General features: G+C 42.2%; 1 protein-coding gene and 1 long non-coding RNA gene across 7 annotated transcripts in view; one reads left to right on the top strand and one right to left on the bottom strand.

The window, feature by feature from the left end:
- Positions 1-24055, top strand: part of TAFA4 (TAFA chemokine like family member 4) — a 172776-nt gene that overhangs the window by 36994 nt on the left and 111727 nt on the right. For 4 of the 6 annotated variants that reach the window (XM_042979384.1, XM_042979383.1, XM_042979382.1 and 1 more), the window contains exons 2-3: positions 8255-8391; positions 14813-14928. In XM_042979384.1, coding sequence (XP_042835318.1) covers positions 14814-14928 — 115 coding nt within the window. In that variant the 5' untranslated portion in view covers positions 8255-8391; position 14813. Of the gene's footprint in view, positions 1-8254; positions 8392-12645; positions 13005-14812; positions 14929-24055 lie in introns of those variants that run through there. The other 2 variants (XM_042979386.1, XM_042979385.1) reach the window with 2 other exon arrangements.
- LOC122236705 lies at positions 3537-12592 on the bottom strand. The gene is made up of 3 exons (XR_006214909.1): positions 12498-12592; positions 6632-6765; positions 3537-3787 (listed from the first exon to the last, which is right to left on the bottom strand). It is a non-coding gene; the product is annotated as an uncharacterized LOC122236705 (long non-coding RNA).

Genomic DNA, 24055 nt, shown 5'->3' with positions numbered 1-24055 from the left:
ATCAGAGTCCCCTTCTCAGCAGGCCTTCTCTGGGCACCCAGTCCAGGTAGCTGTGCATCCTCCAAGCCCAGCCAGTCTCTGTCACACTGTTCGCTTTTGTGTTCTTGGTTATACTTACTCCAATCCACAGTTACCTTATTCACGCTCGTTTGCCTGTTTGTCTGTCTCCCATGCTGGAACACTAGCTCCAGGGCCTTAGCCATCCTCTGTGCACAGTGCCCAACACATGGCCTGCTGCGTGAGAGTTGATCAGAAGTGCTGGTTGGGGTGCCTGGGTGGCTCAGTCGGTTAAGCTCCGACTTCCGGCTCAGGTCATGATCTCATGATTCGTGGGTTCCAGCCCTGCTTTGGGCTCTGTGCTGACAGCTCAGAGCCTGGCACCCGCTTCGGATTCTGTGTTTCCCTCTCTGCGCCTTCCCCACTCGTGCTCTGTCTCTCTGTCTCTCAAAAATCAATAAAAATGTTAAAAAAATAAAATATGTAGAATCTTATGTTTATTTAAGGATATCTTATATTCTGTTTATAAATATGGCTTTATTAAAAAATTAAAACATCTACTTATTTAACAAAAATGTGGGTCAGTTAACATTAGCACTGTCAAGAGACTTTTTATTTTTTGCCACAGGAGGGCACTGTTGGCAAACATAAGATGATTTTTAGGTTGAAATTTAATAAAGGTTTAGATTAAGCTCTTAAGAAGCATTTGTCCCACTAATAGATTAAAATGGCCAATATTGTCGGCAGTGGGCATTGCCTTGCCATTAATTCTGTCACGGCTGAGTTTACTGTGTATATATGTCCATGAACTGCATGTTATCTATATCAGAATCATACTGTGTTTCACCTAGAATGCTCTGTGAGTCATTTTCACATACGGAAGTCACCTTGGCGGGTCTTCTAGTTGAACTCTATTAGTTCACAGGTTCATTTAGGGTCATAGAAGTTAGATGACCGTTCATTTGGGAGTGAAACTAAAGACTTATATTTATTCATTTATTTAACAGAGCATATTTAACACCCATGATGCACAGGACATTATGGTAGAGATTAGGGTACAGGAGAAATACAATATCATCCTTCCCCTCAAGAGGTTTATTCTGGTTGTAAGTGAACAGACCCTGACCCCCACCCCCACCCCCATCCCCAACCTGTAACCCCATGCCCCAGCCAGGAGTGCAATTGTTAACATAGTAGAGGCACTGTTACCCATCTTTATGTACAACTTACCTTACGAATATTCTTTATGTAGACATTAGATCACATCACATAAAAACTTTTATGGTAAAAATTCAAGTGCTTGGCAACTTGTGGGTAGCCTTCACATATTATGTTGGTTATTTATTATGTTAAAATCCTTGGACGCTCTGTTTTGATGATTTGAAAAATGAGAAATGAGAGGAAAATTTCCAATTAAAAAACTGGTCTAATTAAAAGAAATAAACCCTCTGCAGTAAGGATAATTGGGCCTTGAGAGATTTATGGCTAAATTGCCATTACTGTTCCCATTGGTTCAGCCCCAGACCTGGGCGATTTCCCTCGGACAACAAGCTGTAGAGTCACGCTGGGTGTTCCTGAATTCGGTGAGTGCATTTCATTTCATGTAACTTGCCAGTTTGTTTTCTGCGTTTCCTGTATACCGGCTCTGGATGCAACCATTGTCACTTAGTGATGATTGCTTTTGTGCTTCTCGTGGTCACTGGAAGGCTGGATTTTTCTTCATTAACAAAATGCACTGTTTGCTCATAATTCTACTAGAAAGGATTGTGTCACTGCCCTTAAGTAAGGATGCTGTGTGGTTTTAAGGAATTTCTCGGTTCTTAAAATGACAGTGTGTGAACCTTATAAAAACACAGCATGTCTGTTTAATTTATGTAAATCATCGCCAACTGGAGGAGCCTTTTTAAAGAACTCTCCACCACCTAATTTAGATGAGATAGTACTGCTAACACTTGAAATTAAAATGCCATTTATAAAATGTTTAATATTTAATAGACAGTTATTGTCTTTAATGGCTCATTTACAACATGCTTTAATATGTTCTAAAATGGCTCAGTAGTAAATTCTTCATAGATGTTTTTAAGCAGGCAATAAAAAAGCAATTTATGACATGTATATACCACATTCTGGCAGAAAAAACGTGCCCACTCTAACATATGACGGTGAACATGCTCTAAATTACTAAGTAATTCCATGCATCGTGTGATAATTATAAATGATAGCCCAGTGGAGGCATTGGCCATGTATCCATGTTTGAAATATATTCATGTAAGCATCAATAACCTATTAGATACATTTACCTTCATCAGCACACTCTTAAAAATAGGAAACTCATTAATACTTGTTTCAGAATAAATTTGTGAAGAGAAGGTTTACATCGGCTTTTATGTATTTTTGTGGAAAAGCTGCTTGAAAATTTCCAGAAGACAATTCAATGCGGTTTTGTTATTTAAGCAACTGGAAATGGAAACATCTTTCCTCATTTCTGTCTGAAGAAATGATGAATGAATTTATGTAGGCAACTTCCATTTCAAAATTTCCATTGTTTATCAGATAAGACATCCCTTAGTGGGATCATCTTTTCTCGTGTTTTCCACTCACAAACCTGCTCCTCCCCCCTTTTTTTAACTCCCTAAACCCAGGTTGCTAATTTTTGATGCATTTGTCATTTACATCATCTGCTGTCTTGATTGAGTAGAAATGAGTATGGTAAAATGATTTATTACAACGTCCAAACTTTTAAGGGTGTCACCTCTTTTATCAGTTGTTGGGAGAATTATGCTAACCTGTTCCCTGATACAGTGGGGGGGGGGGGGGGGGCGGGGACTGAGAACCAGAGTTGCCAGGCCCTCCTAGTAGATCCCACCCTGGGAGGTCAGACGAACTGACGGTGAGTCTGGAAATAGCCAGTTATTGGAAAGTGGCCACTGTGCAGGTGATGCAAGGCAGAACTTGTAACACTCACCATTGGCCAGGCGGGAAAGGGCAGTGCCGTTTGGGACCATTTGCTTTATTATTTTTATAAATTTAATTATTATTATTTTTTTTTTATTTTAGAGACAGAGAGTGAGAGTCAGCAGGGGAGAGGGGCAAGGGGGGAGAGAGAATCCAAAACAGGCTCCGCACTTAGCGTGAAGCCGACACGGGGCTCGATCCCATGACTCTGTGATCTTGACTTGAGCCGAAATCAAGAGTGAGTTGCTTAACCAACTGAGCCATCCAGGTGCCCCCTGTTTGTTTTGTTATTAAGCGAGAATCTGCTCTGCTGTGTTGTTGCAGAAATGCTTCCAAATTGGAGTTTGTCAGGAAATGAGTCTGGGAGGGTGCATAGACAAAAATCCTCTTTTTTTTCCTTTGGTTTTGTTTCAATGCCGAATTCCTTCATTGAAATCCACAAAAGTAATTTAGCCTTCATGCGGTATGTTCTGGCTCTGGTGTATTTTCTCTGCAATGTTTTAGACAAGTTGTGATCTGCAGTGTGGTTGTCTCCCATCTGTTTGAAAAATGGCAGCTTAAGCATTCAAGGACTTTAGAATTCTTGCATGTTTGGTCTTAATTTGGAAAATGACATAAGACTTTAATAAATCTGCAGCAAATCAGAAGCCTGCAGCAATTCTGAATCCCTGTTTTTTCGCAGCTTTTCCGAGATGAAGCAACATTTATTTAGGGGTTAATAGCAAACACCTTTGGCTCCAAGCCTGGATCTGCTTGCACATTTAGTCCAGTTGCCTACACACATTTTTCCAGGCAGAATTCTCATCTTTAGGATGCTGATCAAGGTCTTGAGTCCCTAAAGAAGATAGATTTATTTTCAGTCTATTTACTAAAGCATGAAAAGAGACTAATACTTTTTGGAAATAATTTCACAGGAACTGGAACAGTAGGTGCCTTGCTACCAGATGGCTTGAATTTGAATCCTAACGTAGCTGCTTGTTGGCTGGGTGACCTTGGGCAAATCACTTACTGTCTTTATGCCTTACTTTCCTCATCTGTGTATCAGGATATAAATAAATCCTACTAATATTTTATTTGTTTAAAAATTTTTTTAATGTTTATTTATTTGAGAGAGAGAGAGAGAGAGAGAGTGACAGAGTGAGCAGGGGAGGGGCAGAGAGAGAGAGGGAGACACAGAATCCAAAGCAGGCTCCAGGCTCTGAGCTGTCAGCACAGGGCCTGACGTGGGGCTTGAACTCACCAACCGTGAGATCATGACCTGAGCCAAAGTTGGACGGTTAACCAACTGAGCCACCCTGATGCTCCAATCCTACAAATATTTTAAAGTGCTTTAACATAGGGACTGGCACTATGTGAGTGCTTCTGTGGGGGCTTGAGTGGATGCTCAGAGAATTGAATTAACCAGAACATTACAACTACCAACTCTCCGTGTTGTTTAGGATTGGTAATAAATTCTAAACCACTTTTGTATATCTTATGAATGGAAGGCTTTTAATTAGATATGTCACTTTTTGTGGGCTATGGGCATTGAGGAAGGCACCTGTTGGGATGAGCGCTGGGTGTTGTATGGAAACCAATTTGACAATAAATTGTATATATGTATAAAGACATGTAACTTCTTATTTTGACATCATTTCTGACTTAATGAAAAGTTGAAAGAATAGTACAAAGAATGCCTATATGCCCTTTACCCGGATTCACCAATTGCTTACATTATGCTCATTATTTTTTATATTCATTCAGTCTTCTGTGTCTCCCTTCCTTTGCCCTTCCCTCCTTCCCCCTCCCTCCCAGCATCATTTGAAAACGAGGTAGAGGCATTTGCTTTTTATTCTTCAATATTTTAAGGTGTATTTTTAAATATAATTTAATCTTTTTATTTTTTTTAACATTTATTTATTTTTGAGACAGAGAGAGACAGAGCATGAATGGGGGAGGGGCAGAGAGAGAGGGAAACACAGAATCGGAAGCAGGCTCCAGGCTCTGAGCCATCAGCCCAGAGCCCAACTCGGGGCTCGAACTCACAGACCGCGAGATCGTGACCTGAGCTGAAGTCGCTTAACCGACTGAGCCACCCAGGCGCCCCAAGGTGTATTTTTTTAGTAATGACATTCTCTTTCTTATTTACAGTATGATCAAAATCAGGAAACTTAAGGTTGCTACAACCCTCTAATCTGCAGGCTACGTTTAGAAATTGTTAATTGTGGCAATAATGTCATTTATAGCAGTATGTGTGTATGTTGTGTGTATGTGTGTGTAGGCACTTCATCCTGAGGATAGCTTTGTGTGTGTATGTGTGTGTTTCTGGTCCCAAGATCCAGTCAGTGCACCATCAGAATTGCATTTTGTTGCCATGTGTCTCTCCTTTATTTGAAACAATTCCTTAGAATTTTTTTTTTTTTTTTTTGGTCTTTCATGACCTTGATACTTTCAAAAGCAATTACATTTTAGAGTGTCCCTCAAATTTGAGTTAGTCTGATTTTGCGTCGTGATTAGATCTTGCTGTAAGGTCATTGTGTCTTCCAATTCTAAAAGGAACTGTGATATATCATCCCTGTAAATTTGTAGACTGGAAAGCTGAGAAGGAACTTGATGCTATCCAGATTGACATGTGTGGAGTGAGGCGGGTGTAGCAAAACCAACACAGATATTCTGAGGCTGCTTATCTACAAGTAAATGACTATTTCAAAAGAATAATCCCCTTAGGGAATTCGCCCTACTCATGGGGGGAGGGGGGCAAATAGATCCAGAGAAAAGAGAAAGGGAAAAAAACCTCACTATTTCCTTGATAAGAAATCAAGTGTAGGCAGAATTTTTTCCTGTGTACAACAGAAATAAATTAAACATCTGAAGAATGGTCTCCTGTGGCTGGAAACCTCCAAGTTTCTTGGTACCAGGAAACATAAACAGGCACTCTCTGCTCCTTTGTTGGAAGAGAGTGACTATCCCTACGCAGTACTAACACATGAGGGAAAAGATGAAAAATGTACCCGACATCTAAATGCCAAGTGTTTTAAGTTCATTCTGAGAATGATGGGGCGCACGAAAACTTTTTTTTTTTTTTTTTAAGTCAAGACATGGGCAGTGTCTTTCATCATGGAAAACATGGAATCTCTTTAAAAACAAACACGTTTGGAAGCAGATGGGTAGAAAGGACTGTACTGTGGCTGGAAAACAACAGAGAAAAGAAATGACTAGAAGTAAATGCTTTTGGTGCCATGTGCGAAATTATTCATGCTCTTGATTGCACTCGAGTTTGGAAGTGACAAGAAAGAGTTAATCCTTTGAAGCCAGCGCCTAGGGTACACCCTGGGAAAATCTGACCGAATGAGTTACTGTCCAGCCTAAAATTAAACTCCTGGCTCCTTGTCTGGCATACGAACGATGAGATCACATTTCTTTTCACTGATGGGTCCATTTTTTAATGAATTGAAAAGAAGAATCCCCAGTGGTTCCTTTTGTGTGAAGAAAACAAGATAAATATTAGCTAGGAAAGGTCATTTTGGTTTCCAATATGTGGGAAGTTCATTATGATGGATTCTGATAAATTATACTGTGTATTTCTTTCCGATAACAGAAGGTCACACTGTGCCCTTGGGTGGACATCAGGACAAACATACTTAATAAAGTTGGAGGATGTGGGACATGAACAGTTTCCAGTATTTTTTCCCCCAAATACCTTATATTTGTGCAGTTATTCAAAGTCTCTTTCCTCTTGTTGAGCTGTTCACTCAAGGCCGACTCTCTTTCCTTAAGCCCCAAAGGGGTGGGTCTGTGTTCTTCAGTCAAACATGTAATTACCTTTAGGGGCGTCTAAAGAAGAGAAAAGGCTCAGTTGTGCTTTGTGGCAGGTTTGTAATAGGTTCAGTGTGATTCTAAAGTAACTAGACTGTGTTGCAGTGAACATTTTTATCTCATGTTTGCAACTGTAATATTTACTGATGCACATCGTCATTTTTCTCTGATCTCCACCACTGGGAGGGATGCCTTTAACTTAGCAATGTTAAATATGGTGTAGTTTTGGGGCGCCTGGGTGGCTTACTTGGTTGAGCTTCCGACTGTTGATTTTAGCTCAGGTCATGATCTCATGGTTCGTGGGACTGATCGGTTTTGGGATCTGTGCTGACAGTGTGGATCCTGCTTGAGATTCTCCCTCTCACTCTGCCCCTCTCCTGTACTCTCTCTCTCTCTCAAAATAAATAAATAAACTTTAAAAAAAATGGCGTAGTTTCAAGGTCCATTTCCCCCCCGCCCCTTTGACATGTCTTTGGTTTGGGATCATCTGAATCCTTGCAAAAATGTTTCACTGAGTAGAAAAGTCCTTTGAGGTCTGTGCATTAAAGGACCGTGTTGGATGTCAATTAGGGAATTAACAAGTGTTCTTTGTATTTTGGTGTAATGGTTTATTTTGGAAAGACGTTTACCCTCTTCCTCCTTCCTGGCTTTTCTTTCTTTCCTTTTTTTTTTTTTTTTTGTATTTTTTTTTTAATAAGAAATTAATTGTCAAATTGGTTTCCATACAACACCCAGTGCTCATCCCAATAGGTGCCCTCCTCAATACCCATCACCCACCAACCCCCTCCTTCCCAGCCCCCATCAACCCTCAGTTTGTTCTGAGTTTTTAAGAGTCTCTTATGTTTTGGCTCCCTCCTTCTCTAACTTTTTTTTTTCCTTCCCCTCCCCCATGGTCTTCTGTTAAGTTTCTCAGGATCCACATAAGAGTGAAAACATATGGTATCTGTCTTTCTCTGTATGACTTATTTCACTTAGCATAACACTCTCCAGTTCCATCCACGTTGCTACAAAAGGCTATATTTCATTCTTTCTCATTGCCACATAGTATTCCGTTGTGTATATAAACCACAATTTCTTTATCCATTCATCAGTTGATGGACGTGCTGGCTTTTCCACTGCGCTGTGAGCTTGGGCAAGTTGCGGAACTCTTGGAATGGGCAATCTCCCACTTCATTTTCATTCCAATGTTAAAAAATGGGGAGAATGGAATTTTGCATCATGAATGGTTTGGGATCCTCCATCAAATTTTGAATGCCTTTGCTGCTGAGAGAACTTTTCCTTTAAAATTGTGTTCTGTTAACCACATCTGTGGCTAGTGAGTGTAGGATTCTGTATCCTTCCCCCCTTGTGTGTTAGGACACTTTACAAATATAGATGCATTCCGTTGCCTACCACAGTCCTTCAACTGCAGATTTCACTGTAAAAAACAGTATTTTGCTACCGGAAATCTGTATCCTTTCAACATTAGAATGCTAATGCCTTGCCATCTTTTTTGTTTCTTAAATAGGTCTTCCCAAGCTAAGATAATTTTTTGGAACTGCAGAAATTGTTGGCGATAGCTACAAATGGGAATTTGGAGTTGGTCTGAAATTCATCTTGAAATAATTGTGTTTGACTGGAACCATATCTTGTGAAGTCACCAAGGTAAAATGATTTTAACAGACACCTAGAGATGGTTTCTTTATGAAGCATTGAGGATTTAGCAAAACGGAGTATCTTAGAGTTGATGATCCTTTATAAAAGGTTTCTTTTACATTTGAATTTTTGGGTATTTTGGGAATCCAAGTTTTTCAAATTTTAGCTCTCATTTTTGAAACCATTTCCGTCTGTAAAGCAGTGTCTTGGCTACTTGGTAGGGTGACAGGCGAAATTTTAAAGATAAGCCAATTTTGTTATACTTTTGAACAAAATGTTCAATGTGGAAGAAATTGAAGTTGAAATATTATGGTACGTGTAGTAGGTCAGAAATCTTTTTACTGGGGGTCTGGTTTATTGACTAAAATAAAGACTGTTGAATGCTCACTCATCCCCAGGCCTTTTTCCAGACAGCAACAGCTGTTGTTAAGTAAATACCTGTTCTAGGCACTGAAACGTCTCCCAGGAACCTGCTACATAGAATTGTCCTTATAAGAAAATGGATCAGGGATCATCCCCTAGGATTGGAATGGGTGCCCTTGAGGCTTTGGCGTTGGGGTTTGTTGGGATCCAACCAGGTAAACAGAAAAGGCATTCTGATAATGTTGGACACGGGGAATTGAATTCAGGGAATATATATAAAGGGGGAGTCAGAGAAGTCAAGCAGAAGGTGTGGAGGCAGCCCAGGGATAGGGAACAGTGGGAAGCTACTACCATCCAAGGCTTGTAGAACAGGAAGGAAGTTGTGTTTGCCAGCACCTGGGGGAAGGGACCCTCGGTGGGAGCTAGAACCATAATGGGCCTTCTGGCAGGAACTGGCACCATGGAGGAGAAATGACCCCTCCATAGATCCTTCCCAAATTGGAGAAGGTGGGGAGAAATACCCCTATCCTTTTTCTTTCATTCTCCAGGCTCTAGGTACCATCTCCTATTGGTTAAAGCCAGCTGATTCAGGGGCCTGGAAATCGCATCCGGTAGGAGTGACCCAGGGGAAGGGAAGAGAATGGATCTTAGGTCAAAACAGGCTCTGGCAGGGAGAGGCTTCATGTATGAAACCACTTCCTGTGACATTTTAACAAGCATGGTGTGGTCTCTTTATACCTCTGAGGATGAGTCTTCTCTTGAGGATGACTCCCCAGCCCCACAAAGTAAATGAGGTGTATTGCATGTGCTGTCTTCTGTTTGAAGACGGACAGTAGTGGACACTACAATGCCCTGCCCAGATCCCCCTTTAGGAATGAAGGATTTATTCCCTCACTGTTGGGAGTGCTGCGGAAGGTGGCCTACAGCTTCTTTGAATTATCCTCAATTCAAAGAGCCCCCTTGCCTAAAATTACCCCCCTTTTTAGGGGCGGCTCATATCCAGTGATGGATCAACATGGAAAAGGTGTGGCCCTTGCCAACTTGGGACCACTGAGAATGGGCATCTCAGCTGTGGAATTCTCTATTGGGTTATCTGAGGCCTTTTTCTCCTACTGTCCTGCTTTCTCCCCTCCCTTGCCTTCCTCCTCCGTAGGTGATAACCCTAGAGCACCCGTCAATTAATTCTCTGCTCAAGCAATTCCCAACCTTGATACTCAGAGAATCTCAAATATACTCTCCAAATTTGGTAAGACCCATTCAGACAAGTTTAGGTGATAAAGAGACTGATAAACAGATGGAAACCAGATTTCACTTGTACATTAGGTAGGAGAGGTTATAGTTCACCTGAAAGACCCAATCTGAATTTGGAGACTAAATTGGGTGGGACTTAGTGGTTAGAGACAGGGGAGCCAAGCCACAAAGCCGAAGAAAAGTCTTTAATGGTACTGAGTGGAAGGTAAAGAATTAAGAAGCCAATGGGCATCTGGAAATTGGATTAAGAATAAGAAGGTAGGGAGGTGGGGTGCCTGGGTGGCTCAGTCGGTTAAGTGTCCCACTTCAGCTCAGTTCCTGATCTCACAGTTTATGAGTTTGAGCCCTGCGTCGGGCTCTGTGCTGACCGCTCAGAGCCTGGAGCCTGCTTCGGATTCTGTGTCTCCCTCTCTCTCTCTGCCCCTCCCCTGCTCACACTCTGTCTCTTTCTCTCTCTCAAAAATAAATAAACATTAAAATTAAAGAAAAAAAAAGAATAAGAAGGTGAGTTTCAGAACCAGGTTGACTTTGATGGGTTTATTTACAAGGAGAGAGAGCTGTTCATACTTGAAGTTCTCAGCAATGTGCCTCACATCTCAGAGAATGGATCGTGGATACACGGACTGGGCAGGGGGGGATTCTGGTCTTCAGGTCAGTCTGGTACCTCTGAGGAATGCCAGCTGAAGGAAAGGATAGTGAGGGAGAGCACGTTCCCTTTGTGTAACATTTTCCTCAGAGTTGAGAGCAGGTCCTGGCTGTTAGCAAGAACACAAGGATCTCAATTATATGAGCCTAAGGAAATGGATTTTGCTGATAACACGCAGTTGCTTGGACATCATGCTTTCCCCAGTTGAGCCTCTAGGTGAGGACATGCCCAGAGGACATTTTGATTTCTGTCCTGTGAGTCCCTGGGCCGAGGACCTGGCTAGAATGTCCCAGACTTCTGACTTAAGTGCCCTGTGAGATAATAGGTCCAGTGTCATTTTAAACTGCAGAGTGTAGCAGTTTGTTATGCAGAAACAGAACACTAATACCCCATTTATCTGATTCCTTAAAATTCTCCCTTTTGGGGTCACTAATTGCTGCCAGCTGGAAGCCAAAGTGCCTGATCCAGCCTGCAAGTGTGTTTTACTTGGTCTGTTCTGCACTCTGTGTTTAAAATAAGACAAATGGAGTTAGTTGCCAACATGTAAAACGTGCTTATCGCATACCAGAGTCCATTTTCTCTTGAAAAGTTAGTCCTGGCCTCCCTGGGCTCACATTCCTGGGCTACAGTAACAGTCCGGGGTGGCAGCCGCTGTCCCTAGCTAGGCCTCCCCACTCCCTGCCACTCCCAGTGCCTCGGGTCTCGCCAGCCTATGCCCTCACTTGCAGGCATTTGAATTTTTTTTTCATCGTTTTTTTTTTAAATTTATTTTTGGGACAGAGAGAGACAGAGCATGAATGGGGGAGGGGCAGAGAGAGAGGGAGACACAGAATCGGAAACAGGCTCCAGGCTCCGAGCCATCAGCCCAGAGCCCGACGCGGGGCTCGGACTCACGGACCTTGAGATCGTGACCTGACTGAAGTCGGACGCTTAACCGACTGCGCCACCCAGGCGCCCCGGCATTTGAATTTTTGACACTTGGGTTAGAGCTTTTGTAACAATTAGGTCAATAACTAATATTGGAGTTAACAACTGGAATTTAAAAAAAAATTTAATGTTTATTGTATTTTATTTTTTTATTAAAAAATTTTTTTTAAACATTTATTTATTTTTTGAGAGACAGAGACAGAGGATGAGCAGCGGAGGGGCAGAGAGAGAGGGAGACACAGAATCTGAAGCAGGCTCCAGGCTCTGAGCTGTCAGCATGGAGCTCGACACGGGGCTGAAACTTGTCAACCACAAGATCATGACCTGAGCCAAAGTCAGACACTCAACTGACTAAGCCCTCCAGGCACCCCACAACTGGAATTTTAAAACACGATGGGTTGGGACAGAGCACTTTGCCCACAAATTCCACAAATACGGAATTTTGAAACTACATGCTTTCGCCAGTTAGTAATAAATTAATAATCAATTCCCTAAAATGATACTATAATTAATTACAGTTGATTCTTGAACAACACGAGGGTTGGGGCACTTGAGTCCTCCAAAACTTAACTACTAAGAGCTTGCTGTTGACTGGGGCACCTGGCTGGCTCAGTTGGTTAACAATCCGACCTCAGCTCAGGTCATGATCTTACAGCTTGTGAGTTCAAGCTCCGTGTTAGGCCCTGTGCCGACAGCTCAGAGCCTGGAGCCTGCTTTGGAATCTGTGTCTCCCTCTCTCTCTCTGCCCCTCCCCTGTCCCTCTCTCTCTCTGCCCCTCCCCTGTTCGTGCGCTCTCTCTCCCTCTCCCTCCCTCTCCCTCCCTCTCTCTCTCTCTCTCTCTCTCTCTCTCTCTCTCTCTCTCTCTCTAACATAAGTAATAAAACATTAAAAAAAAAAAAAAGAGCCTATTGTTGACTGGAACACTTACCAATAAACAGATGGGAGAGATAGGAGATGGGGCTTTGAGAAATGAAGGCATGTGTAGGGCCTTTACAGCAGAGAGACTTGATGTCCCCATGTTAGTTTAGAATGCTCAGGATTTCCAAGGCGACGGGCAAAAGAAAGTCAACACTTGGTGCCTTTTTAATGCCGAGTTGTTCAAAGATGATACTGGAACCTTGCCTTCCCCTGGCTGCTTCAAAGGCAGATGGTGTCTCCTGTCAATGAGGAGGATGATACCTTTTCAACAAGATCTGTGTGGCTGAACTGGGAGACGCCAAGAGAGAAGGGTGGGGGTAGAACCTGTTCTCTGGAGTATGATTTGGATGCTAGGTGCCCAAGGCGGTGCTTTCCCTCAAGCACAGACTCGGGGCTCTGGCTGAGGTGATGCTGGTGGTCATAGGATCTCGACCCTTCCTTCCAGAGCTTCAGAAATTTCATCTCTAGTGAGGCAAAACGGAAGCCAAGCCCATGGGCCTGTCTTTACTGTCTGTCCGTGAGTGTTGATACATGAACTACATATATGAAGGGGATTCCTTTGATCCACTCTAGTGAATTATATCAGGGACAACATGACTCATGTGCCTAATACCACTGGAGTTTCACATGCCAACCTCTCTGACTTTTGCTTGAAAAAGTTAATTAAAAAAATTGGAAACAAGTCGATCACGTTCTATCTAATGTCATGTCAAAAAGGGCAGGAAATTAGGGAGATGTCAACCATCCTTCAATTAAAAAGAAAATTGGGGGATGGGACACCTGGGTGGCTCATTTGGTTGAGCATTACACTCTTGATTTAGCTTCTGGTCATGATCCCAGGGTCCCAGGGTCATGGGATTGAGCCTTGTGTTGGGCTCTGTGCTGAGTGTGGAGCCTCTTAAGATATTCTCTCTCTCTCTCTCTCTCTCTCTCTCTCTCTCTCTCTCTCTCTCTCTCTCTGCCCCTTTCCCCCACATCCACATGAACTTGTCGTTGAGCAACTGTTTTGATACTGTCCATTCATATGAACCTAGGTTTATCTTCCCAGCTTTATTGAAATATAATCGATACATAACCCGGTATGTGTTTAAGGTATACAATGTGATGATTTGATAAATATATATAAATTGCAAAATGGTGACCACCATAGTATTGGCTACCATCTCCATCCTGTCATGTATTCTTTTTTGTAATGAGAACATTTAAGATCTACTCTTAGCAACGTTTAAGTATATGATAAAGTATCGTTAGCTGTAACCACCATGCTATACCTTAGGCCCCTGAACTTATTAATCTTGTAGCTGAAAAATTGTACCATTTGAACAATATCACCCCCATTTTTCTGCCCTCCCAACCTTTGCTAACTACAATGTTTCTCTGAGTGGCTTTTTTAGATTCCATATATAAGTGTTATCAAATAGGATTGGTCTTTTCCTGTGTGACTTGTTTCCCTTAGCCTAATGCCCTCAAAATCGATCCGAATTGTTGCAAATGACAGGATTCCATTTTTTCATGGCTGAATAATATGCCATCATACATATATACCACATCTTCTTTATCTTCTCATCTGTTTTTATTTTATATTTACCTATTCTTGGCCATATTCCCACCAAACTTTGAGGCTGATAATCATATATTAATATGTATATATAGTATGTAGCCAGGAGAGAACTCTCAGGCTGAGTGTGACAATTTCTGTGGTTTCTTTGAAATGCAGAAACCGTGGCTATTTTATTTGAATCCACCTTTAAGTATGTAACTTTCTCATTTCATGATATAAAATAGTATACATACCCCCATGTTCTATCAGGACAAGTCAAGCTATACACTGGGGCTTCATAAATAGACTTAGCAGTTGTAAGAATTTTTTTTAAAAATGGTTATTTTTGCAAGACAGAGCACAAGCCGGGTGGGGATGGGGAAGAGAGAGCAGGAGAGCCAGAATCTGGAGCAGGCTCCAGGCTCTGAGCTGCCAGCACAGAGACTGATGCAGGGCTCGAACCCATACGCCGTGAGATCATGGCCTGAGCTGAAGTCAGCCACTTAACCGACTGGGCCACCCAGGTGGCCCTAAATAGACTTCTCACTGAAGCACATTGCTAACATGAAAACTCATAATTACAAAAAGTGTTCATTGCACATTGAGTTAATACTGGGTGCAAATCAGATGTAATTGGCCTTCACTTTCCTTGGGGGGAGAAGAAGTCCAGCACTGAATATGTCCTGCAGCTTTCTCCCAGTTTCCCCCAGAGCCTGTTGGCATGTTTGCCCCAGGGCCTCACCTCACTGAGCTCTCGCTGACTTTGTGTCCTGCTTTCTCTCCAGGATGAGAGTCTATGCTAAGTCAGTGTTACTGTCACACTGGCTCTTTCTGGCCTATGTGTTAATGGTGTGCTGTAAGCTGATGTCCGCCTCGAGCCAGCACCTCCGGGGACACGCAGGTAAGCCCTTTAAGCTCATGATATGCCACTGAGATCAATTAATAAAACCCTTGCAAACGTCAGAGTCCATGTTTGAGACACAGGTAATTGACAAGAGCTTTTGATGGTGTATAAATAACGGGAGAAAGCATGAAATAATCAGAGCAAAGCAGTTCAGTGGTGTGGTGTTTAAAGAATGTTGCTGCAGACATTTTTTAAAGATGTTTTCCAGGTTTGTTCCTTTTCCTTTCTTGAGTACATTTCCATTCTTACAGTGGTTTTTCTCAAAGAATCCCAGAGAGCCAGCAGCACTTTCTTTGTGCATGTATTACTGCTGTAGCTTCCTTTGAAGGCAGAACATCTTTATTGGTAAACTTAAACACTTCCAGGGCTGGAGCGAAGCTTTCAGATAATCTAAGACCTTTTCAACATGTGTGGAGAAACGATGGTGAAGGGTTTAAAAAAATGAAGAAGAAAGGAAAGAAAAAAGCAGTGGTAGCTTTTGTATGGGACCTAAAATAAGACGTGTCTAAAGTTTTAGAGTATCATCCTCATAATTTCTAGTGACACCCTGGTCTATACTTTGCTTATTTCTAAAAAAAGATGAAAATAATCAGTTAAGTATCTGTGTGTGGTTGTGCAGGTGCATGTGTGTGTGTGTGTTTGCCCCCATTCCCCTTTCCTTGTTACATCTACATTGAAAGTGGTACATACTTGGAAAGCCCACAGTGAATTGTGTTTTCCTGAGTAATTCACGTTTGTGGACTTATTGCCAGGTAATTAATTTGCTGTCTTTGCTTCCATAGTTTGAGGCGTGGCAATGCCAGGCTTGCTTTGACGGCTTGGTGAAAAAGTGAATATTGAACCCTTAAACCAGGTATAGGTCAGAATCATGAATTCTCTCCCACAGGTCTTGTGTGTAGAGTTTATCAGATATCCCTACCTTCAGATGTGTAACTGGTTGTGCTTTCCACTCTGTTATTCTGGTATTTAAAGGTTAAGACATAATTTTAGGCTTCAGATGAGTTTAAAAATCTCTCACGACTCAATTTTCCCTTCTCAAGCGAGAGTTCAGAGAAGAAGGGAAAAATAATTGAAATTTTAATGAATCAGCATAAAATCAATACCATTTGGCTGCTGTGAAGTGCCTACAGCTAGCTGGTCATTGCATTGTGTGTCTTTTGATGAGCTTGTTCTCAGGGATAGAGTGTGTGAAGTCATTAGTCTTATCTGTTTAATTCGTATCTCTTTTCTTGGGTGGAGGTTGAGAGGGTAGCAGTCAGGCAAACCTTTCAGTGGGGCAGGTTATCAAGAACAGATTTCCAGACATCCAGGAACTCAGCTTGCAGCATTGTGTTGGAAAGTGATTAAAAGTTGAAGGAAACACAGGATGTGACGGAACCTTCAGTTTTTATCCATGTGGCAATCCTCATGTCTTTGAATTTAGAAAAGGTGCAACCATAGGGATAGATATAAATTAAGATTAGAATTATATACACAAGAAGTAGGGACAGGATCTTCCATATGAGCAAAGACTCAACAGCAATCAGGACAGCAAGAAGTCAGAGCAAAGCCTTGGCAAATTCTGCTAAGGAAATGAAATTTTCATTCCTAGGTGATTTTATTTGGATTCTCAGCACGTGCTTCTTGGCTTTTGGGGGCTTCCTTCATCTTTGTGATTTAAATCCCTCTCACCACTTGTCTAAACAACCATCAAAGGAGCCAGGACTGGTTCCCTCCTGAAGGGGGCTCTGTTCTCTTATTCTTTTACTGTGTGTGTGTGTGTGTGTGTGTGTGTGTGTGTTAGATATAGAAAGAGATTTCTTATGACGTATTGGCTCACATAACTGTGTAGGCTGAGATGTTTCATGATCTGTAATTTGCAAGGTGGAGGGATTGGATGAGGCTCTGACACATTGGGCAGTGGCATCTACTCAGTCCACCAATTTAAACGCTAATTGCTTCCAGAAACACCTTTACAGACACACCCAGAAATAATATTTTTAAAAAACTATTTATTTTGAGAGAGAGTGAGTGAGTGTAAGCAAGTGGGGGAGGGGCAGAGAGAGAGAGAGAAAGAGAGAAAATCCCAAGTAGGCTCTGTGCTGTCATCATGGAGCCCAACCACGAGACCAACCATGAGACCATGAGCTGGCCCAAAATCGAGAGTTGGGGGCTTACCCATCTGAGCCACCCCATGTGCTTCAAGACACACCCAGAAATAATGTTTAATCAGGTATCTGGGCATCCCATGGCCCAATCCAGCTGATACATAAAATTAATCATTAACAACTATCCTTCCGGAAAAAAAAGAATGTGTATACCAGTATGTGTGTATGCACTTACATATTATTGTGCTCCTTGTTTTGATTTTTTTTTCCCATTTAACAACAGAGTTTGTAGATTTTTTTATGTGAGTGCTTATAGATCTATTACTCTCTGTCACACTGCTTAGTCCTCTATGGTATGGATGTGCCATAAATGATTTGACCACTCCCAATTTTGTGGACGCTTGGCTTCTTACCATATTTATACAACTGTGTATGTTCCAACTTCAGATGAATTCCTAGTAGTGAGATATTGAGTTAAAGTGCATGTAAATGCATTAGTGAGCGTAGCCTAATTGCTGTAACCAAAAGACCAAGTACACAGAATGGCTCAACAAATGGAAGTTTGGTTTTTGCTTATAAGTCTTGGGGGTAGGAGGTAACTACGTCAGCCGGGTGATCATTCTGTACTGCAGTCTCTTTGGAACCGACAGTGGATGGAAGTACTATCATTTTCAACCTGTGGCATCCCCGGTTGTCCTAGAGTGGCCTCTATTCCAGTCACCTGGGAAGGGAGATGTGCAGGGAAAATTCACCTGAGAGGTGTTAATGGGGTGGCCTAGACGAGGGCTGCATCACTTGCACCGTCCTGCCATTGGCTAGAGCAAGTGGGGGAGGGGCAGAGAGAGAAAGAGAGAAAATCCCAAGTAGGGTCTATGCTGTCATCATGGAGGCCAACTCTTTCTCGATCTCACCAACCATGAGACCATGACCTGGCCCGAAATCGAGAGTTGGGGGCTTACCCGACTGAGCCACCCGTATGCTTCAAGACACGCCCAGAAATAATGTTTAGTCAGGTATCTGGGCATCCCATGGCCCAATCCAGCTGATACATAAAATTAATCATTAACAACTATCCTTCCGGAAAAAAAAGAATGTGTATACCAGTATGTGTGTATACCAGAGGCCCATAACCACCCCTTACTGCAGAGCAACTGGGAAACACTTTAGCTGTGCAGGGAGATTAGCAGAACCTGAATTTTGGTGAGTATTCAGCTTCTGACCCAGCACGTTAATGTTTTAGTAGTGCCTAAGCGCCCTTCGAAACTTTTGGACTTATTTATACTTCCACTAACAGTAATTGAGTGATCATGCCCGTTTCCCCAAAACCTTGTCAACACTTGGTGCTTCAAGTTTTTTTTTTTTTTTTTTAACGTTTATTTATTATTGACAGACAGAGAGTCACAGAGCATGAGCACGTGAGTGGTAGAGAGAGGGGGAGACACAGAATCAGAAGCAGGCTCCAGGCTCTCAGCACAGAGCCCGATGCGGGGCTCGAACTCACAAACTGCGAGATCATGACCTGAGCCGAAGTCAGTTGCTTAACCAACTGAGCCACCCAGGCGCCCCATTGGTGCTATCAGGTCTTAATTTTTTGCCAACTTGTGGGTTGTATGGGCTTGCATCTGTTTTTGACTGACAACTCAGTGTGCTGGTGAACTGTTTGTTTTTATTTGAGCTACTGTATTCTTTATCCACTTTTCTTTTGGCTCTCGTGATTGTTTACTCATTGATTTGCAAAAGCTTTTTGTAGACTGGGCACTTTGATAATCCCCTACCTCATCCCTTCACTGTTCTCCCTTTTCCCTCCCATTCCAGTGAGGCTGTGTGTGTGTGTGTGTGTGTGTGTGTGATGGAGAGGGGTTGGGGACTGGTAGAAATTTTCACTAATGACCTTCAGGAGAAGCAAGTCTGTGGTTTTCTTCCTAGCATAAGAGCTCCGCTGATAGAAAACTCGGAGTCAGAATCAACAGGAGTGGGGTGGGGGTGGGGGAGGCTGTCTGTACTGAGAGGCTGAGAAGCTCTAGTCAGATTTTTACTCCGCTCTGGATGTAGGCAGCTCCAGAGCAGGAACAAGCCGCAGAGGGTTAACTGCAGAAGCCTGTGCCTGAGTGTCCAGAAGGACTCCTGACACTGTCCCAAGGGCTTTTTGTTTGGTGCTGGCCAATTAAAGGAGCTGTGGCCCCAGGAAACCCTAGTTAGAAGTTTATTGGATGCTTTTAATGGCTTGGATTAGGAGAGTGGCTCATTGATGGTTGCGTATAAACAAGGAGAGTTCTTTTGTTTTAACATTTTTTTAATGTTTATTTTTGAGAGAGCATGAGTGCAGGAGGGGCAGAGAGAGGGAGACACAGAGTCCGAAGCAGGCCCCAGGCTCTGAACTGTCAGCACAGAGCCCGACGTGGGGCTCGAGTTCACGAACCACGAGATTGTGACCTGAGTCGAAGTCAGATGCTTAACCGACTGAACCGCCCAGGCGCCCCTAAACAAGGAGAGTTCTTACAACGACTCTCTAAGATGGTGGGGAAGAAGGTGCGACTCACCCCACTTTTGCAAGATGAGGTGTTAGGTGTGGCTTGCGGTTTTCATTTCAGTTCAAGCATTAAGAAGCCAAACCTAATAAAACCCCACCTACTTTTCCCAGGATAGGTGGTGGGAGTCTTTCTTTAAGGCACATGGCATTCATGGACAGAAGTCCACAAGTGGTGTTTCTAAGGAATTAGAAAACACAAAAGACCATCCTTCTTTGTTTTTTAAGGTCTTACTTGATGTAATGATGGAGTGTGAGACCACATGGACTTGTGTAGCCTCAAGCAATAGAAAAGGTGAAAGGGTCAACTGCTAGGTCAGTTTCTTTTAAAAGAAGTCACAGTTAACTCTGTTATTTCTTCAACTAGCGATTTGTCTTTTTCTTCTTTTTCCTCCTTTTTTCCTGTCAGTAGCACCGTTTCCCCGCAAGAGGGCAGCAGACAACATGGTGGAAAGGTGCTGCCAGCTTCAGAAACTTGAGAAGCTTGTGGAATTAGTACTGGGGGGAGATTTGCAAAAGTTTCGTCCAGTGTAGACATGATGAGTTTGGGATGATAAACACCCTACGACCTTGAGATTTATTCCTAGGATAAATTGGACACTTCAAAGAAATTTAAAATTCCCCTTAGAAGTTGGATGCTTCTTCTCTGATGTAACATCATCGCTTCTTTTCTGATGTAACAGACAGTTAGGAACGTAGGTGCTGCTGATTTGCAGATTCATTTCAGTGGCTCTATTTCCCCAGGGAGCTTTAAGTATGACCTGTTTTGGGGTTTTAAATGACAGCAGATGCTGTGGTGCTTAGCTGCTATTTAATATAATCTGCTTTGGTGTAAAGCCTCCTATGTGCTATACTCTGTCCAGGTGTAAATAGGCCCTGACTAATTGGAACACACGTGAGAATGAAGCCATAAAGGGAACCAAGTATTTGGACTCTCAAGTCAAATGTAATCCTGATTCTGCACGTATGGCTGTGTGGCTTTGTCAAGACCACTTAACCATTCTGAACCTACTTCATCGTCTGTGAAAATGGAACGTTCTATGTATTTACCTTACGAGGTTATGGGGATGACAGAATGAGAAAAAGTAGGCAGATGGATTAGCACATAGTAAACACTCCATAAATGGTAGCTATGTATGTATTTAGAGGCATCCAGAATGAGAGCCAGTGTGGAAACTTTCATCTTTGAGGAACGGCTGGGAATTGTGTCGGTACAAGGAGATAGATCAGTGCCTTGGGAGGTCAAAGCTTTATCATGTACAAGAGAAAAAGTCTTGTTTTTCATGGTTCTAAAAGGCTGACCGTGATGAAGAGCATTGCTTTATGAAGACTGACGTTTCGGCTCAACTTGAAGAAAGCAGGAAAAAAGGAATTTCTAATAAGGCTGCAGGAAGCTGGGGACAGAGTGAACTGGAGGTGCTGGAAGCTGGTCGGGTGATGAGAATTGTGACAGGTCTGAGATCTCCCCCTACTTGCCAGCTAATGAGTCCGCCAGTCACAGTTTCCTGGGTGCTGGCAGAAGACATGAAATGTCTGGGTCAGATACAAGGGATTGTACTGTTCGTGGTGCAGTGAGCTGTGGGAGTTTCACGTGTGCTTGGTTCCCCCTTCTGTACTTGGGCGGATTATCAATTCCGTTTGGGACTTAGTCTCCTCTGTAAAGTGGAGATAATAAAATATAAAAAAAAGAGTCCCGTTAGGTTTGTAACTAGGGGTCCACCACAGGCATACCCTGTTTGATTATACTTGGTTTTCTTGTGCTTTACTGAATTGTTTTTTCTTCGTTCTTTTTCTTTCTTTTTATCTTTTCTTTCCAATTGAACGTCTGTCGTAATCTTGTGCAAGGAAGTGTACTGGCACCATTTTTGCAATAGCATTGGCTCATGTCACATCTTTGTGTCGCATTTGGGTAATTCTTGCAATATTTAAAACCATGTCATTATTGTATTATGGTGATCTGCAGTCAGTCAGTGATTATGACTCACTGAAAGCCTGGATGATGGTTAGCAATTTTTGTAATAAAGTATTTTTAAGGTATGTACATTGTTTTTTAGACCTAATGATAATGTGCCCTTCATAGACTATAGTGTATTGTACGCATAATTTTTATATGCACTGGGAAACAAAATCCTTTTGTCTTTATTGTGTCGTTGCCTTTATTGCAGTGGTCTAGAACTGCCCCTGCAGTATCTCCGAGGTATGCCTGTATTCACGTCTCGAAAGTGCTAAGAATTGTGTTCCACAGTTAGTGCTCAATGAATGTTAGTTGTCTTTATTGCAACCTGCCTTCTCCTTTTAAATGTATTCTATTTTATAGCTATCTGTACTGTCGAAATTTATGGTAATTTAGGTGTCCTGTTTTCCGTATTATAAATGATGATGAAAATTTGAATGTTGTGGTTCTGTGATTTGGTGTGTCAGGGAGCAAGAATATCTGGTCCCCTCAAGGTCCTTCTAGCTGGATTAAGAATCATACTGACACGAGACAGATAAACAGGAGAAAATAAAATTTAATAGGCTATGTATGGGGAATCCATACAGACATGGAAGTTACAAAGCCAGGCAAAATGAGGTATGTCCATCATTCTGAACTAAGAAGTGGGTAGGGGTCTGGGCCTTCAAAGAGAAGGAATGCAATCCTTAGGAAGAATGAAGCAGTAAATGTGCGGTAAACAGATATTTGCCGGGATACTCAGGAACAGTGGGTCATAGACAATGTTCGTGGACCAGGCCTATTCCTCTTCTCTACCATACCTGGTTTATATCATAACATAGTTACTTCTGGTGATAGCTCTCTTCCTGGAGCAGGTCTTCTATCAAAAATCGTTTTACACAGTTTTCATGGGGAGTTAAAGAGCTTTACTTAATCCACTGGGTCTTGATTGCTTTCAACTCAAAATAACCTTTATGCCAACGTGGCCCATCTTGGGGGTGGCCAGCCCTTAGCCCCTACAGGTGCCTTGTGTTATTTTTAACTTAGGATAAATCGAAGGGTAGTTATTGAATCTAAGTTTGAGCTCATGTTTCTGGCTCCTATAATGGCTGAAATTTTACAGGAACTCTGCAGGTACTTTTGATTGGAATGACTAATTTGGCCCTAATTTTCTGTAAGAAATGTCTTTCTTTCCAAGATAATAACTAAGTGGGGAATGCAACTTCTACTACAGGAGTTATTTTGATGAGGCTCAAATGCAACTTACTTGTGAAAACTGCAAATAATAAAGCTGCATATGTAAGCTACTATTGTTTACTTTGCAGACTAAAATGAATAGTACTGATACAGATGTTTGGAAAATGATTTGCATGTGTTGCCGGAGTTCTGACACTAGGGGGCAGGCAAGGCTCAGAAGAGCTCAATAGCAGAAAGCAAGCCTGGTCTACTGCATGGTGGTCCAGTAGAAATATGAGAGCTGCATATGTAATTTTAAATGTTCTATAACCGTGTTAAAAAGTTAAGCGAAATAGGTGAAATTAATTTTATGAATACGTTTTATGTAACCTAATATATCCAAAATATTATTTCTACTTGTGGCCCTGGCCATATTTCAAGTGCTCCATAGCCACATGTATTGTGATAAATAGCACAAGCTAACACATTGGGTCTGAACAATACTTCCTGAAAGATGAGAATTATGAGTTATTTGCATTTTCATGGGTCACTTGTAGGGCACAATGTTTTATCTGTATTTTACGTAATTTGTTTTTATGTTGTATTTAGTTTCCCCCCCTTCCCCCCATGACTACTTCTAGGTTTATGGAAGATGCTAGGTAAGTGGGGTTTGTGACCTCTGTTCATAAAGAGTGGGGAAGATCGTTCCATTTCCTCATCACTGCCTATGTGACCATTCTTTGCAAGAGAGTACTTTTAGGAAGAGTGAAGTCTCAAAATAATTTGAGATAGAGTGAGTGTGTGTGTGTGTGAGTGTGTGTGTGTGTGTGTGTGTGTGTGTGTGTGTATGTGTGATGGCTCCAGCCAGTAAGTCTTGAAGTTACTCCACGGACAGCTTCTTTTGACCAATACTGGGCATTTACCCCCTCAGGTGCAATCTGATGATGCAGTTTCAGTACGGTTTCTTCCATAATTTCCCTGTCCTCCTCCTGCCCCACCTCCAGCAAATGGTTTCTTTATGGACGCAGCTCCACAGGCAAATCCTTTGTTTTATCAACAAGAAGAAGGATTGTGGAATGGTCAAAAAGCCTCTGTTTGGGCGGTGATTGATAAGGGTGTCTGTATGATGATGCCTACTTAATTCTCTCTCTGAGGAGCTATTACACGATCAAAGGCAGAGGCTTTTCACCACAGTTGCGTTGCGTCTGAATCTTGCCAGGTGGAGCCCAGGCAACTGTATTAGCTAATAGCCACCTGGTGAGTGTTCAGGCCTGGGGCCAGAGATGAGAATCACTGATTTGGGAGGAAAAACAAAGGGAGACTCTTGCTCTTACCAAGCTCTGGTTTCATCCAGGCCTGTTGTGTCTCCATTTTAGCCTTAATGTGCCACAGCTGGGCTGA

This window comes from Panthera tigris, chromosome A2 (assembly GCF_018350195.1).
Source record: "Panthera tigris isolate Pti1 chromosome A2, P.tigris_Pti1_mat1.1, whole genome shotgun sequence".
NCBI lineage: Eukaryota > Metazoa > Chordata > Mammalia > Carnivora > Felidae > Panthera > Panthera tigris.
This window is presented reverse-complemented; position numbering and strand designations above follow the sequence as displayed.